Source organism: Onthophagus taurus, chromosome 1 (assembly GCF_036711975.1).
Source record: "Onthophagus taurus isolate NC chromosome 1, IU_Otau_3.0, whole genome shotgun sequence".
In the NCBI taxonomy this organism is placed as follows: Eukaryota; Metazoa; Arthropoda; class Insecta; order Coleoptera; family Scarabaeidae; genus Onthophagus; species Onthophagus taurus.
In genome coordinates, this window is record NC_091966.1 from 13,553,773 (window position 1) to 13,571,160 (window position 17,388).

At 33.0% G+C, this 17,388-nt stretch overlaps 1 protein-coding gene across 1 annotated transcript in view; it reads left to right on the forward strand.

Annotated features, from left to right (window-relative positions):
* The window catches only part of LOC111422361 (phospholipid-transporting ATPase ABCA3-like), an 18,269-nt gene continuing 881 nt past the window's right edge, over window positions 1–17,388 (forward strand). The window contains exons 1-16 of the mRNA XM_071197244.1: window positions 1–245; window positions 310–644; window positions 697–947; window positions 999–1,236; window positions 4,388–4,561; window positions 4,782–5,440; window positions 10,096–10,261; window positions 10,314–10,531; window positions 10,584–10,741; window positions 10,795–10,868; window positions 10,923–11,275; window positions 11,332–11,815; window positions 11,866–11,991; window positions 12,040–12,273; window positions 12,328–13,056; window positions 13,109–13,533. Of these exons, the coding sequence (XP_071053345.1) occupies window positions 25–245; window positions 310–644; window positions 697–947; window positions 999–1,236; window positions 4,388–4,561; window positions 4,782–5,440; window positions 10,096–10,261; window positions 10,314–10,531; window positions 10,584–10,741; window positions 10,795–10,868; window positions 10,923–11,275; window positions 11,332–11,815; window positions 11,866–11,991; window positions 12,040–12,273; window positions 12,328–13,056; window positions 13,109–13,533 (4,845 nt within the window). The 5' untranslated portion in view covers window positions 1–24. The remainder of the gene's footprint in view (window positions 246–309; window positions 645–696; window positions 948–998; window positions 1,237–4,387; window positions 4,562–4,781; window positions 5,441–10,095; window positions 10,262–10,313; window positions 10,532–10,583; window positions 10,742–10,794; window positions 10,869–10,922; window positions 11,276–11,331; window positions 11,816–11,865; window positions 11,992–12,039; window positions 12,274–12,327; window positions 13,057–13,108; window positions 13,534–17,388) is intronic.

A 17,388-nucleotide genomic window follows, 5' to 3' on the forward strand; every position in this document is an offset into this window, starting at 1 on the left:
AGAAGTTTTTTATCAAACATAAAAATGAGCTTCAAACAGAAAATAATTCAATTGAAACTTCTTCTATGGAAAAATTTTACAGTACAATTTAGACATCCAATACGAAAATCTTTCGAATTCATAATCCCTCTTTTTATAATTATGATCACTGTAATAACAAAAAGATGGAATCCAACACAATTGCAAGGTCCAGCTGAGTTCCCTTCATTTAAACTAGAAGGTTTAGAAAATCATTTAATTTTAAAGTAAGAATTTTTTTATTTTATTATAATATAATTTGAATGAAATAATCTTATTTTGGTTAATCAGCAAATCTGTTGTATATTGGTCACCTTGTCGTAACAAGCAATTAACCGAATTAATGGAATCTATTCTTCCATCGACCAACACAAAAAATAAATGTTTTAAAAATGCGGATGATCTTCAAGTTGGATCTGAAGCTGAAACGAGCGCAAATTCATTTATTGTTGGTATAGATTTTGGTGACGATTTAATTGGAAAAAACTGTATTGGTGATAAAATGTCTATTACTATAAGATTTCCTGCTGAAATTTCTTCAGGTTCTTGGCATACATCTGAATTATTCGATGATAATCAACCTACAGGACCTAGATATTGGACTCAACAACATGGTTATGATCCTGGTTAGTAAATACTACTTCCTAGAAAATTAAAATTTAAAGAATTTTATTTTAGATTATTATGAAACTGGATTTTTAAACCTTCAATATACAATATCCAAGGCTATTATTAATCAGCTCATGGATAAAGAAACGCTTAGCGATACTTCTTTATTGATGCAAAGATATCCTTATACAGTTTGGAAAGAAGATTTTGTTCTATCAACAATGAAAAATGCATTGGGCATTATAATCGTTTTATGTTTAACGACTACTTGTATTATAAATGTTTTAGTAATTGTTAATGAAAAACACAAAAAATTAATGGTGAGTATGAGACATAAATATTCTTTCGCTTCTTAAGTATTTAATTTTTAGGTTTTATTGAACACTATTGGAATATCAACAAAATTGCAATGGATAGCATGGTTTATAACAGCACTCACTTTTATAACATTTATTCTATTTTTCATAGTGTTCACGTTGAAGTTTTTTTGTGGCTCCAGCAATAATGTTTTTGAAAAGAGCAGTTCGGTTTTAGTTTTACTATTTTTCCTTATTTATGCTTTTGCTGCAACTGCTTTTTGTTTTATGATAAGTATATTTTTCAAAAGAGGTATATAATTTATACACAGAATGTTTCAAATTCTGTCTAAGAAATCAAACGGTATCTTTTGCAATTTTTTTCAACATCACAAAAAGAACTTCTTACCCATCTTGCCACTAGGGTTAGAGAACTGCAGTTTATCCATTCAATCAAATCTAATTCAAGTTCTTATTTTATGTTGTATAAAGAAACATTCTTTTACATTCGCAGGTTATAATGTAAAAAGAATCTAAAGCCTTTATAAAAGAAAAGACGTGAAGAAAAATAATATCAGAGACAACAGTATTCTCAAAATATACCAATGCATTATTCCCAAAATGTAGTTTGTATAACAACATTTTTTAAACGTTTAGTGACGGGCTAATATCTTCACTAGAGAGTAAAAAACGTGAATGGAATGCTGTCAAGAAGAACAGACAAAGACATAGTAGGCCATTCCCGAAGTATTAGGAGAAATTTTATCAGCCACGTATTACAGTGCGTAAACCTTTCGTGTAGTCTAGGGTTCACCTCATCTTCGGATCTAAATTACTGTAACTAAAAAATGTGTGGCTACCATCCATTTTTTGCCTATCACATTATTATGGTAACCTAACTTTTGAAAACCAGAGAGGGTTTTACATGGTTTGTCTACTATCTATATATCCACTTATACAATTCCCATTCAATATTTTTTCAAAGGCTGGAAAGGTGCAGTTTCACTTCATTATTTCGAATATCACTCCGCTGATTATTTTGATATAATCAATCTGTTATAGATTGGCATGATTATTAGTCTCCTCCTTCTTCCTGTCCTGAGCATCCATTGCCATATTTGTTTTGGCAGCTTCTCGGCTGAAAGCCTTTCTATATGTCCGTACCGTAGTACCGTAGTGTGTGTTACTCTCATAAAATCGCGGATACTGTCGTTGGTGGTCCTATCCATTTTCGATTTGCAAGCCACTCCTTACCAGTAATCCTTTTCTGTTGTCTTCAGGATATTTTCGGTTTTTCTTTTCCATTTTATTGTGGTCTTTACTATAGTTTTAAATATTACTGTTCTGTCTTATATGTTTCTGTCCTTCATGGTGTACTCTAAGGTTCCGTCGCTTTTTATTTACACTCCCCAATATTTGTGCTGGTATATTCTATGCAGTTTAGATCAATGTCCTGCTGCTGTACTCCACACATATATACGCTGTTATTTGTTTATACATTAATTTCCAAGCCCCATTCACTTATTTTCCTCTATCAGTTTCCTGGTCATGTATGGAATACATATATCTTGTTGGTCCTTCGTGATTACTATTCGGCCGTCCGTGAACATTTTCTTTTCCTCTGCTTCCTCTATTCTCCTTCTTCCTTCTATTCTAAACAAGGTCATCACCTTGTTGTCAATCCTCCATCGATAGGTAGCCCTGTTTGGGTCGTTTAGTGATGTGGAAGTCATTCGACAGTCTCAATTGCATCTTGATTTTAGTTATTGTTTGTTAGTATAAATTTCTTACTGGCTTTTTATGAACGCTCTGATGTTCGTTCTATCGATTGCTTCCCACATCTTGCTCTATGAATACTGTCATACGCAATTTTTGATCTATAAACATCAAGTACTTTTTCCATTAATTACGAGACACAAAAAGGGGAGGAGAAAACGAGATGTATTGTTGATCTTCCCGAAATCTTGCTTCCACCTTCACTTCCATATTTTTGTACTCTAACAATAAGCCTATTTTGTTGGCAAGGATCTTGCCATATACTTTATATAGCGTGCGCGCCACTGCTATTCCTCTGTAATTGTCGCAGTTTTGTCTGTCCCCGTTTTATGTATGATGGCTATAAAGGCTTTGTTCCATTCTTCTGGATATGGTTTATCGTTGAGGCATAGTTTTGTTGTTCCACATTTACGAAGCTTTGCTGGGATGTTACAAGGACCCAGCGCTATTGGATTTTTCATGGATTTACATCCTTTCGTTACATCCGTTATGGTTATTCTCATTAGGGATGTACTTATAACCATTGTACCGTCATTATAGAGTAAAAATAATTGTAGTATTATAACCTTTTGTCCGTATAGAGTTAGGTTCATCTTGATCATTCGCTGATTTATTGTTTCCATGTTGTTGTATGTCTTCCCCTCGTATTAGAATGTACATTTGTTTTCATGTTCCAAAATGTTTTGATGTACCAAAATTCAATTTCATTTTCATTGCTTGAGTCGTTGTCTTTTTATCTTTCTGCTCTGAGACTGTTATTTCTTTTCGAGTACCATGTAGTTGGCTCGATGCCTTTACCACCTATCAGAAGGGCAAAGGTTTTACTTCAAAGTTATCCCTCTCTTAACTCGGTTGCTTTAACTACAGCTATAAGTCCTATCTGCCCATGATATTGGCCTGTGGATGGTATTTTCTTTCTCATCTATCCGCCGGCAAAGGCATCCTGAGAAGAAGTCCAGGTATTTAACGAATGTTGTGCATTAAAACTTTAAATAATCATAAAAAGGTATGAATTGCTCATCATATGTTTATTTGCGATTGTGGGATATAAGCTTAAGTTTTTTCAAAGTCCAAATCATTGCTAACCCTTATCCCAATTTTTTAATGATGTGAAGTTAAAACTCAATATTGAATATATCTCATCAAAGAATCACTCTGAATACATCAACCAGTTAGGAATCTTATTGAAATTAGGGATACAGTTCTACACTATATCCCTAATTTCAATCATGCTCAGCCAATGATTTTCAACTTTCTATAATCTAAGATTTTTATACTAGAACAGTCACACCATCCAGCCCAGGAATCTCCACAATCTTGGAGAAAATATAATTAGCATGTGCCGTAGATTCAAACTTTGAAATTTAAACCCTAAGCATAGTTTCCAAAACAAGACCAGCTGGAACTTCTAAGGATATAGACTATATAGAAAGACTGTATCCCAAGAGATTGGATCTCCATGTTAACCTGGAAATTGTGGTGATGAGGTACTTGCTAATAACTTCTCTTGGTATCCATCCAAATGGATTTTGAACTTGTAATCTCTACGTGTTTGTGGCTTAGTTATGTGTGATAACTGATAACACAAATGTTAAAGTACCGTTTGGTTTTCATAAGACATGACTTTGAACCAACATTTTGCATAAGTCTGTATTATTTAATGCAAGCTTATATTTATTGATTTCTAGAGTTTTTAGCTGCTGCAGTAGCAGTACTTTTATGGTATCTATCTTTAGCTCCTTACGCCCTCATCGGTGGAAATGATGTTTCCGCATCAATGAAAATGATCTCTATGTTATCGTTAAATTCGGCTTTATGTGAAGGTGTTCATTTGATTTTACTCTTTGAAGAACATGGAGATGGTAACATTATAAAAATATAAAATATGCCACTTGGAAATTTCTCTTTTTTTAAGAGTGTATGATTTACTAAATTATAATTAACAGATAGCATTTTTCTTAGATTTTATCGCATCATTTTTTTGTATTTCATCTCATATTCTTTATTGAAATTCTCTTAAAAAAAGAAAATTTTTTATAGTAACTTTTATTTTGCTCCTAATAGATCGATCTTTATTTTAAGGATGGCATTGGAATGATATATGTAAAAATCGTCATCAAGGATCAAAGATCACCATGTGCCATATCACTTTTATGCTTATATTCGATACAATTTTATATTTAATCATTGGAATGTTGTTTCACATTTTTATCCGTGGAATATTTAGTTCTTCAAAAAGTTGGAGAATTTTCCATAAACCATATTGGTTTCGACAAAATGAAGTCTACGATATGGATGACGCCCCAAAAGAAGTCGCTGCATCACCAGAGTTCATCGAACCAGATCCGCCAGAATTAAAACCCGGCATTAAAATAGTAAATTTAACGAAAACATTTCAAAGACGGCACAATGCTCTTGATAATCTAACATTAAATGCTTTTACTGATCAAATTACAATACTTTTGGGTCATAATGGATGTGGAAAATCAACCGTAATTAATACGGTGGTGGGAATTTTACCACCAACCGATGGTAGTGTTATCATAGACGAAATTGATGTGACTAGAAATCCAGAACAATTTAGACCGCAGTTGGGTTGGTGTCCAGAACGTGATGTTTTATATAAAAAATTAACCGTTCAAGAACATATTACATTGTTTTGTAGATTGAAAGGGTTAAACGTAAAGGAAGCAAAAGAGGAAGTTCATAAGTATATTGAACTAATGAAATTAGAAAACAAAGTAAATTTTATTATATTTAAAAACCTAAAACAATAGCTTTTTCGACTCACTGCTGTAGAAGGTTCAAAGAGAGCCTTGAGGTGTATGGCTAGATGTTGCTGTTGCAAAATTTGTTAATACATCAAATTTGGATCAGTGAGTCGAACTTATTATAAGTTTAAAGATTAGGTTTTAAAAAATCTCGTAAAACGTGTTATTGATACTTACCACATATTTCATGCCAAGTGTCCACGTGTCAACAAAACGATCTTGAGATTGATTTGGAAACATGATTCTCAGGATATGTTTTGAATCTTAGCAATGTAGCGAAAAATTTATGATTATCACCGGATGTCTTTAATTGCTACATTTTAGTAATTCTAAGCTACTCTGGAAATGCAACAATATCATTATGTCATATATACTTATGGAGCATTATATGCTTGATACATTACGTCACCAATCATTTTGCTTCTGTAATAGCTCCTTATAACTGTTCTCTAAATCATAAAAATTAAATCCTCCAGCAAAATACATCAGTAAGTTTTATAGTGAAATCTCTTCCTAAGTGCCTTAGTAACTGCTTGCATACAACAATGATCCCGTTTTTTTTTAATTATGTGTCATTGTCAGTTACTAAAATCTTAGTGTAATCAAAATGGGCAACTGCCGATCAAAGAACTTTCATAGTTTCCATCAATGTTTGTCAATGTCCTTATCTAAGAAATATTCAATGTTCGAAAATGATCGAAACGTAAATATGTTCATTATAAAGCAACACTTCTTCTTCACAAGAAACTTGTATTGAATTATCTATCTTATTTAATAGATTTGATATCACCACATCTTGTTCTCTAACTTTCCATAATTTTGTTGACAACTTGTCATTCTCCTCACAAACATTTCTTCTAAAGGTTTATGGTTAGCATAAATCGGCGCCCATAATAGTTGGACACCGCATAAACCAACCCTATTGGACTTGGCAGATCATTGAAGTCTACTAAGTTATCAACCGCAACCTAAACTCACAACGTCTTTAACGACTAATTTTGAAGGAGACGGTTCTACCTTAGCTCAATAAATATGGTTTGTATCCATCCGTTCTCATCTTTAATAACCAATGCAAGAGATACCTCATTCATGAACATTTTTGATGAGTGCTAACATAATACATGTTCCTTAGTGAAGAACTTAATCTATTTCATTGACTCTGATCTACCCAAGTATATAAAACCATTTCCATTCTAATCTTTGGAAACTGAATACTCAAGCTGATTTGATTATAACAATATCGTCAAATATAAATGTAATTCGTAGTGTAAGTAGGGTAAATTCGGCAATTACCGCGAATCCAGAGGAAGTCTTCACTTTTCGGACTTTCATTTCTAGCCAGTCTTCTAATTTCGAGATTCATATTCTGTTCTGGTTTAGTAAGATCGTTGTTTATGCACGTATAATATTGCCAGCTTCTCATTGTGTTTTTACAAGTATTTCATTTTGCTATTTTCCAGATATCTCGATTTCTAGTTTTACCAAGTTATTCAAGAAGATCCGGGCTAAACAACAAGGGAATTTAGAAAAAAGATGTGATGCGATTCCAAAAATCTAACAGCAACAAATTCCGATGTTCCGCAATTTTCGACAGTTTACTATTTCAAAATATGGACACAAGCAACGATTTCATTACAGACGATAAAAAATGATAGTTGTATGTGAATAAGAGGAAATATTTCTTCTTCTGTTCAAAGCTTGTCAAGTACATATCTAAATCAAGAAGCAAGTCCTTCAACCAGTTATTATAATTCGTCTATATACCATTCCAACGTCCCAAGTTCTTGGTTCTGTATACAATACTTATTTCTACTAGCAATTAATCGCTAGCATTACACTTCGAGTTCATCGAGTTATTAGTTTCTATATACAGATGCAATACCTACAAACACTTTTCTATTAACTAAGTGCGATGTTTCCTTATAAAGTTTATATTTAAGCGCTATTTGTCACGTAGATGATGCATACAGAATTACACATATGCTAGTTATGCTTAAATCTACACATAGAGTTTGTACTTTTCCTCTGCCTTGCGGCAATCTTATGGCTTTTCTCAAATTGTATACACCATTATTTCTGATACTTATGTACCGTTTAGTTTTCTAAGACCACGACGGAGTTGTTTTTTTGGACTTTTCTAAGGCCTTCGACACTATAAATCACGTGAAATTATGTAATACTTTAAAATGCTTGAGTTTTACTGAAGGTGCGATTTCTCTATTAAATAATTATCTTACTGATAGGACGCAGATGTGTAGGATAGGAGACGATGTGTCCAGCATGGTGAGGATTACCACAGGTGTCCCGCAAGGGTCAGTTCTGGGGCCGTTGTTGGTTACGCTTTACACGTCACAATTTGCAAAACAATTGGAGTATTGTAAAATTAATATGTATGCTGATGATTTACAGTTATATTTTTCGTTCCCAGGTATTGATTATCATGTTGCTGAAGCTAAAATAAATAGCGACTTAAATAGAATGTATCGTGTGGGAGCTAACTATCAATTGAAAGTCAACCCAAGTAAATCCATGTATATGTGTCTCGGTAATGCCAGGGCTAGTAGCAGACCTGTGTTAAATATACAAATGAATGGTGAAATAATCAGTTTAGTTCAGGAATTCAAATGCTTAGGGTTAAGAATAGATAATACGTTTAGATACAGATCGCAGATTGGCTATTACATCAAAAATGCTTATTCTTATTTGCGTGGACTTTATCCTCATCGAGCCTATCTTACGGTGAATCTAAAAAAGCAACTGTGTGAGTCTTTTGTTCTATCCCAGTTTAATTATATGGCGCCACTCTACCACCCGGCTGCTGATGTGGTAACTTCTAACCGCATACAGAGAGTGCAAAACAGTTGTCTGAGGTATATTTATGGTATTAGAAAATTTGATAGAGTTACTCATAAGCTAAAAGATATAAAATGGTTGTCAATGAAACAAAGAAGAGACCTTCATAGCTTATGTCTCTTCCATAAAATTATAATCTCATGTAAGCCAGAATATCTGTATAAAAAAATTAAGTTCAAACCGGCAACAAACCCATATGTTACGAGATTAAGCAATCCTATATATCCACCAAAACATCAAACGTCTCTATTTGAAAGAAGCTTCAGCTATCACATTTACAAATCTTATAGTAAATTGCCAAGTGATATGCGAACTCTGAGCTTATGCACATTCAAGAAGTGTTTGATGCGACTGTGGTTTCAGCAGCAAGGGGGAGAATAATATCTGATGCTGGAATATTTACCGTTGGCAGGTTGGAGTTTGTGAAGGCAGTATAAATTTGTGTTTTTTTTTGCTTTAATTGTTGAAGTATCTTATAATTCATATCATATGTTCTTTTTTCTTTTATTTTCTTTCTCATGTTTTTTTTTTCGGTTTATTTTTATTTTTTTCTTTGCAACCAACTGGGTTGGTATGAGCAGACTTTGTCTGGAACCCGCCCATTGTGTTCCTTCTTTAATTTATATTATGAAACAGAATGTATTTGTATTCCGTGGAAGGCACAATAAAGATATATTATTATTATATACAATGAGGTTTACCCTCTATTCTGAATCAATCCCAAGTATCTTCTCATAGAACAGGCATGTTAGTGTAAGTTCCATGAGCAATCCACTACTTTACTAATCAGATATCTGCTAACATTTCCCATTTCTAAAGCATGGGTAATCCCTTGCTAAGAGATGGAGTTAAACACACTCTTAACATACAACAAGACAGCGTTATCTATATCTCAAATGTCAACAATTTGGTTTTAATAGTTTTGAATTTCCTTTGTAGAAGCCCTATTCTTCATCGTGAAGGTCTTACTTTTATTTTATTTGGCTTTTTAGCAAGTGTTAATTTTGACCTCACCAGTCTTTGTACAAATTGATAATTGTTATTAAACACCTTCATTACTTGCGCATTGTTATGATCTAAAGCTATTCATGCATGGTGTCCTCTCCTCTAGGATACAATTAATGTTACAGTATCAAATTATCGTTATACGGCATTACGATGCAATTTCCATAACGTACCAACAAAACAGACCCAATAGAATACGAATATAATCCCAAGAATGTGAGCTTCTATGTTATTCCATGTATTCCATTTCTCACATTGAGTTGTCCCAACATAATAAGATAAAGGGACAATTCCCTGTTTGTCAAGCCACCTGTTTTGGGTTTTATTCCGCAGAGGAAGACTTCTGTGGTGTCTTTCCTTCCGGTCGTGCACACATAAAAATTCTTACGATTCCCTCCTTACTCTCATTCGTTCTACATGTTTCTTCCATATCTTTTCTTCTGGTTCTTGTCTTGGTTTGTTTATCTGGTAGTGTAGATAGATCCTAAAATTTTCATTTCCATTACTTTCATCTTTTGCTTAGTCTTTTTTGTCTCTGCTATCGTCTCGGTACCATGTTATAGTATGGTATATTTTCGTTTTTCCTTCTCCACACATGTACATATTTGTTTCGTCATAAAGTAATAAATGAATGCAATCAAATGTTAACCCATAGTGTGTAGGTGTAGAGTTGATTACTTACTCTAAAGTAGCTTAGAATTATCGTCTAATAATGTTCAGATCCAATAAATCTGTCCCTAATCACAATTTTTTTATAATCGTAATAGAAATCAACTTTAATTCAATACATTTCCCCTGGCATGAAAAGAAAAATAAGTGCTATAATAGCAATTTGTGGAAAATCCAAAGTATGTGTATTAGATGAACCTTCGTCTGGAATGGATCCAGCTTCACGAAGAGATTTATGCGATATTTTGCAATCTCAAAAAATTGGTATCTATATAAATATTGCCAAAATAATTTTTTTTTAAATAATTCCATTTAGGAAAAACAATCCTAATGACTACCCATTACATGGATGAAGCAGCTGTACTTGGTGATAGAATCGCAATTATGAGTGAAGGTAAACTACAAGCTATGGGTAGCACTTTCTTCTTAAAAAAAAAATATGGAGTAGGGTATAGATTGATTATAGTGAAAACTCCAAATTGTGATGTTTATGAATTGACGAAAGTGATGAGAGGATATATTCCAACTATAGAGGTTCATTGTATTATCATTATTAATAAAAAAGTATTTTTTATATCAATTTTAGATAGAAAATGATGTAGGGAACGATTTAGTTTATGTTCTTCCTGAACAACATACAGTGATTTTTGAAAGTTTGTTGTTGTATTTAGAAGCAAACAGCGAACAATTAGGAATTAGATCTTTTAGTGTTTCTCTTACATCAATAGAAGATATTTTTACCAAGTAAAAAAAAATTAATGTCATTTCAATATTATTTTTTCGGGTTTTATTTTCAGAGCTGGAGGAAGTTCTTACAACCAAGACATTGATGTTTCTTCACAACATGTTAGCAGACAACCATCCACTATTAGTACACATATTCCAAATATTAATTTTTTTTCTCTAAATTTGGACTTTCTTGTAGATTTTGAGGAAAATTTTCTTAAAGGATTCGCATTAAGAAAAAATCAAATAATCGCGATGTTAATGAAAAAATTTATTTCTACATCAAGGTCTTTAATATTATTCATTCTCCCAATTCTAATACTTTTAATAGTCATGATTTTGATGGCGTTCACTCAATATACCACACAAGATGACCACAACTTGCCTAAACTTGTATTAACCAACGATTTATACGGTGAGTTTATAGCTATTGTTTCAACTCAACACATCACAAATGAATATTACCACACGTATAAGAAAACAATCATTGAACAAAACGGAATATTAATTGATTGGGAACGAGAGGATTTTGGCGCTAACATAATGAGCTATGTATGTTTGATTTTAACAAAATTTGTGAATAATATCTATTAAAGTACAAATTTTAGATGGCACAACATCAAGAAAAAGAAAAATACAAAAACCTTTTTGGAGCATCATTTAAAGAAAATAAAATAACAACTTGGTTTAATCCTGAAGGATATCACGTTGCACCTTTAGCTCTACAATACACGATGAATACAATTTTACAAACAAATTTAAAATGCGAAGATTGCCATTTGGAATTTATAAATTATCCTTTACCAATTGCAACAAATACAAAGTCTATAATAATGTTCAATGATATAGTTCGTTTGGCGTATTGTTTAGGATTTGCGATGGTTTACGTAACAGCTTTCTTTATTTACTTCTACGTAAAAGAACGGGCAATCAAGTCGAAGCAATTACAATTTATTTCCGGTGTTAACGCTACTATTTATTGGGGAGTAGGACTATTATGGGATTATGGTTGCTTTTTAATTAGCGTTTGTTTAGTTACAATATTTCTTATTTGTTTGCAATTGAATGGATTTAGTTCGTGCGAAGAAATAGGTAACAAGATTATAAAAAAAAATCATTTAATTTTATTTTACAATTCATAGGACGAGTTATTTTATTGTTATTGCTTTTTGGTTTGGCAGCTTTAACACAATTATATCTTCTATCACTATGTATCCAAGATCCACCTTTAGCTTATGGTGTAGCTGTTTTCATCAATTTTTTCTTAGGTTTAAAACTAACTTTTGTTTTAAAGAAATTATAAGTTTTTATTTTAGGCCCATTTGCTGTTCTATTTATTCACGAAATTTTTATTGATGACAATGAAAGGACTTTAACTGGTGATATTATTTACTGGATCCTTTTGATTTTCCCCCATTTTGCTTTAACATCTGGAATTTATGAACTCGGAAAAAAATATGGGGAAATACACGTTTGTGAACAACTTGGAATCATTTTAAAATCAGCCAACTCAACTAACACTCCATGTAAAACGAACGAATTTTGTTGCAGTAAGTTTACCGAAAATACAACAATTCTTCAAGTAATTTTTTATTAACATCCAGACTTGGATGATAATTATTTAAGTTTCAATAACAGAGGAATCGGAAAACATTTAATATTTCTTAGCATCGCCACCATATTTTCCATAATAATAATCTACTTGACTGAAAATAGAATGTTGACACGTTTATATCAATTTTTACAACAACATAATATAAAGCGCACAAGAGAAGGTGGACGCGAAGATATTGATGTAATGGAAGAACGATACAAAGTAAAAGCTTTAAATTTAAACCGGCGAGATTACCCCGTTGTCGTTCAAGATGTCACAAAGTGTAGCGATAAATTATTGGCTGTAAATAGAATCTCGTTTGCTCTACAAGAATACGAATGTTTTGCTCTTCTCGGAGCGAACGGAAGCGGGAAAACCACTACGATTAAAATGATTATGGGGGAATTAATCATATCGAAAGGAAATGTTTGGATTTATGGAAACAATTTAAATTTGAAAATAAGAAAAATTTATAAAGAGATTGGTTATTGTCCCCAACTTGATGCATTACTCGGCGAAATGACTGGAAAAGAAACGTTAATCATGTTTAGTCTTTTAAGAGGTTTATCATACCCGCGCAGCTTAGAATTTACAACATTTATAGCGGAAAAATACGACTTTCTTAAATATTTAAATAAAAGAGTCAAGTTTTATAGTAATGGAATTAAAAAGAAACTAAGTACTGCAATTGCTATGATAGGAAATCCATCTATCCTTCTTTTAGATGAACCAACAACAGGTTAACATAACAAGAAAATTTAACTCATTTAATTTAATTCAAGCTTTTTTAGGAATGGATGCTGAATCAAGACGTCGAATATGGAAACACCTCAAAGAATTAAAAGATAGAGGGAGATGTATATTAATAGCTTCTCATAATATGGATGAATGTGAAGCTATCGCAACAAGATTAACGATAATGACAAATGGAAAATTAAAATGTATAGGATCGCCGAATTATCTTAAAAACAAATTCTCTCAATTCAATATTTTAACGGTGAAGATGAGACCAAATGACTTAAAAATGGATAATGTGGATTCTGTGATAAGAACGCAAGTTCCCTTGGCTATTTTCCAAGAAATGTATTCTGGAATGATAATTTATCATATCCCACTTGGTACGATTCCATGGTCTAAAATATTTGGTGAAATGGAGAGATTGAAAAGATCAGTGAATATTGATGATTACGCAGTTACACAATCTAGTTTAGAACAAGTAAGAATTTTTAATTGTATTAATGTTACAAAGCATGAAATCAGTCAAAACAAATAATGATGTATTTAACGATTCATAACTCTTCCATTTTAGACAATCATTATTATGGTTGATTAAAATGGAAGATTGATTTCTAATCGAAACAGACGAAGAGATATGTAATGTGGGTCTAACCATATTGAAGTTTTTTAGTCTTTTCCTGATTTTGATCAAGGATTGTTGATGCAACTGCATTTTCAAACGAATTATCATTTAGACTTGTGATTGTTCTAATCTAATTTGAGTCCTATCACCATATATATGCAGTTATGATTATTACACTATTTACTGCTGCTGTTAATAATTTAAAAATGTGTAGCACCTTTAAAAAATTTGGTACAAGACAAATTACGGCAGTGACTTGGATGAAACATTAGATATAAGTGAATATTATAATGGTGAAATACAGAAGACACCAACATGTTCGGTTGTCATCTGAGTTATGAAAAACAAAAATAACAGCAATAATGGTATAGTTAGGTGTAGGAGGTCTACGTATCCGAACTTTTTTGATACGATTTTGGCCATGTATGCTATGTAGAGCTTCAGTCTCAGCAGAGAAGCCAGCACCAATCCTTGTGGAAGGCTATTGTTCAGTTTCATTTTGTCGCTCACGTTAACTTGGGCGCATCTGTGGCATTGATAACATCAGTGATCTTACTTAACTGACAAGTCAAAGAAAACAGTAGATGTGTTTAGTTACTTTTGAAAGCCTCTTTCCACATAATTAGTCAGTGCGAGTACTTGATCTGTACAGCTACGGTATGGTCAGAATCCTGCTGTCAGAAATCTTCTTGAGTTGATGTGGAATATTTCTTGTTTAAAGGTATCTGACAAGAACTTTGCAAGTCATTGCCTAGTAAATCTGCCACTATGCTCTAGAAACTTTGTATGAATGGCGTTAAAGCCAGGGTTTCTTTACAGGTGAAGAGGTTGAAATATTCTGTTTCAAATGCACAGGGTGTCCAAATTTCGATGGGTTTGCAGGGTATCTCAATTATTATGAAAGATAGAAAGTTGCAGCTTTCGCGAACCTCAGCTACTTTTTTGTGAAACTTACAATGGCGCAAACTAAATTTTCATAGCCCTCTTCGTTTTTGATATACAGGAAGTGTTTCAAAATTTACGATTTTCAGACACCTCCTGTATCTCGGCTATCCGTAAACGTAAAAACGGGTTCTAATAGATTTTTTCACGTAGAATCCAATGGTGCACGTAGAATTTTTCTAGTCATCACGGTTTTTGAGTTATAAAGAGCTTAGTATTTTAGAAGTTGAGTATTCAGTACTTCAGTTATGTTTATAACTCAAAAACCGTGATGACTAGAAAAATTCTACGTGCACCATTGGATTCCACGTGAAAAATCTATTAGAACCCGTTTATACTTTCTTACTACATTTCCGGATAGCCGAAATACAGGAAGTGTCTGAAAATCGTAAATTTCAAACACTCCTTGTATATCAAAAACGAAGAGAGCTATGAAAATTTGGTTTGCGCCATTGTAAGTTTCACAAAAAAGTAGCTCAGGTTCGCGAAAGCAGCAACTTTCTATCTTTCATAATAACTGAGATACCCTGCAAACCCATGTACAATTTGGACACCCTGTACAGATAAATTTTAAAGTCATAGTAAAAGACCTCAACTTTTTTAACTTTAATTGTGTGTAAGCGGTTTTGGGGTGCTCTTGAGGTTGTGACATTATACGTAACGCCACTTCGTTTAGAGTTACTAGGTTGATTGGTCGGGTGGGTTGAAGCCTCCGAGTTTTCGCAGCAGGGACCATGTCTACTATTGTGACTAATGTTACAACAATTCAACAATTGGCAAATGTTGTCATGACATTTTTAAGTCCATATCTTGACCCTTTTATCATACAGTGATTGTAACACAAGTCCAAAACTATACAATTTATTACATAAACATAAAACAAATACATTTGGAACAATACAGAAAGATGTTTGGATGTGTAAACACAAAGATGTGTGGATATTATGGGCTCACGAACCCAAAATAGTATATTACAATATATTGTGGATTATAATATCACGATGAGTACTGTAAATCGTGTTGATATGGTTCCAAGCATATTCAATTCGTCCAGAAAATGTGCAAGGTTTTGTAAAAGGTTCTTCCGAACACTAATTTCTGCTTAACCCTTTTGGAACCGAGCCAGATTTGATAGCTGTACCTCAGGGGTTGGCACCGACGACGATACGTGTTCATACAGTTTTGTGGCACTCGGTGAATCCGAATATAGTATATAATCAGAAAATAGAAAAGTTTTCTAACAAAATTTATTAAACCAAAAACCTGTCGTAGTTCAACATACCTCCTTATCTGGTAGCAATGATTCATTTAACTCTCTCCTGTAAAACCAAAACACAAGGAAATCTATTAAGAACATTTGAAAGCCACGAAGGTCGACGACAGGGAAACTGTCTTTCTAACATTTCCCTAGAAAAGGTAGTGCGAGATGCAGGCCTTTGAACATTGGAACAATATTCAACAAGTCAACGCAGATCTTGGTATTCGCCAATTTCACAGATATTATAGGGAAAACTGAAAACGAGGTGAAATAGGCCTTTGTTAAGGATGACAAGATAAAGATGGTTAGCAAATTCGTATACTTGAGATCCCTCGCTGGATTACTAGACTGGAATGTGAACCGGGCATTATTGCAGAAAGACCAAGATTCTGCGCTGTTAATAACAACGATATTTGGCGTCGATATTACATCTTAGAGTTGTATCTTTTATATTGCAAACGAGAAATAGGTAAACTTATCAATGTGCATCTTGGTAGATTGGCCATGTAGCCAAAATGAACATAAAAAGTATCACAAGAATTATCTTTGATTGCCGTGGATCTGTGGATAGAAGATCAGTTATAATATCGAAGAGACAATTTGTGGACGATAGGCGGGGGATGGACAAGTTTGGAAGGAACTATTAAGGCAGACCCAGGTTCACAACGAGCTGTAGAGCTACGCATGATGATGTGGATTAGTGGTGGAACGGATATCCGGCCATTCTTGAAAATCTGGCCGGATACTGGATAGCTACCAATTAAAAACCGATTACTTAGTACTCCACCATTCACAGGAATTAGTATCTCTTTTAAGTTTTGGACACTGCAGATAATAATCAACTTCAACCCCAATAGGACTTTTTTCATTGAATACAACTGTATTTATATCAGGTTTGTATTTGCACCCTCATTGTAACAATCCCAATACGCTATATAAAATTTCTTTTTGCAGTTTCGTCTAGTTTTCTTCTCTTCGCTTGTAATTCAACATCACATTCATTACTAACAGAACTGTCGCTGTTATCACTTTCGATTATTAATTAAAGTATCCTCTTTTTAATGTAACAAGCCGTTTTGAAAAATCGCTTTTAATTTTTGAGAAATAAATTTTTGAAATGATCGGCAATTTTTTCAAATTTTGCAATTTTCGCCGATTAAGTTTTAAAAATTGGTATAAAATGCAGTTCTTGGAATATGAGTATGAAAATTTTCCAAAGTGTTAATAATAGTGTCTTCTTTCCAATGAACCAACCCGTTTTGAAAAATAGCTTTTAGTTTTTGAGAAAACAATATTTTAAGTTTTGATAAAATTTTCGATGTTGCAATTTTCTTCGATAACTTTCAAAATTCGCTATAAAATTCATTTCTTGAAGGATCCTTGTGAAAATATCACCAACTATTAATTAATGTATTCTCTTTTTAATGCAACAAGCCGTTTTGAAAAAGGATTTCTATAATGATGATGAATGTTATTTAGCAGCTTTAATACTTTAAACTAAACTTTAACCA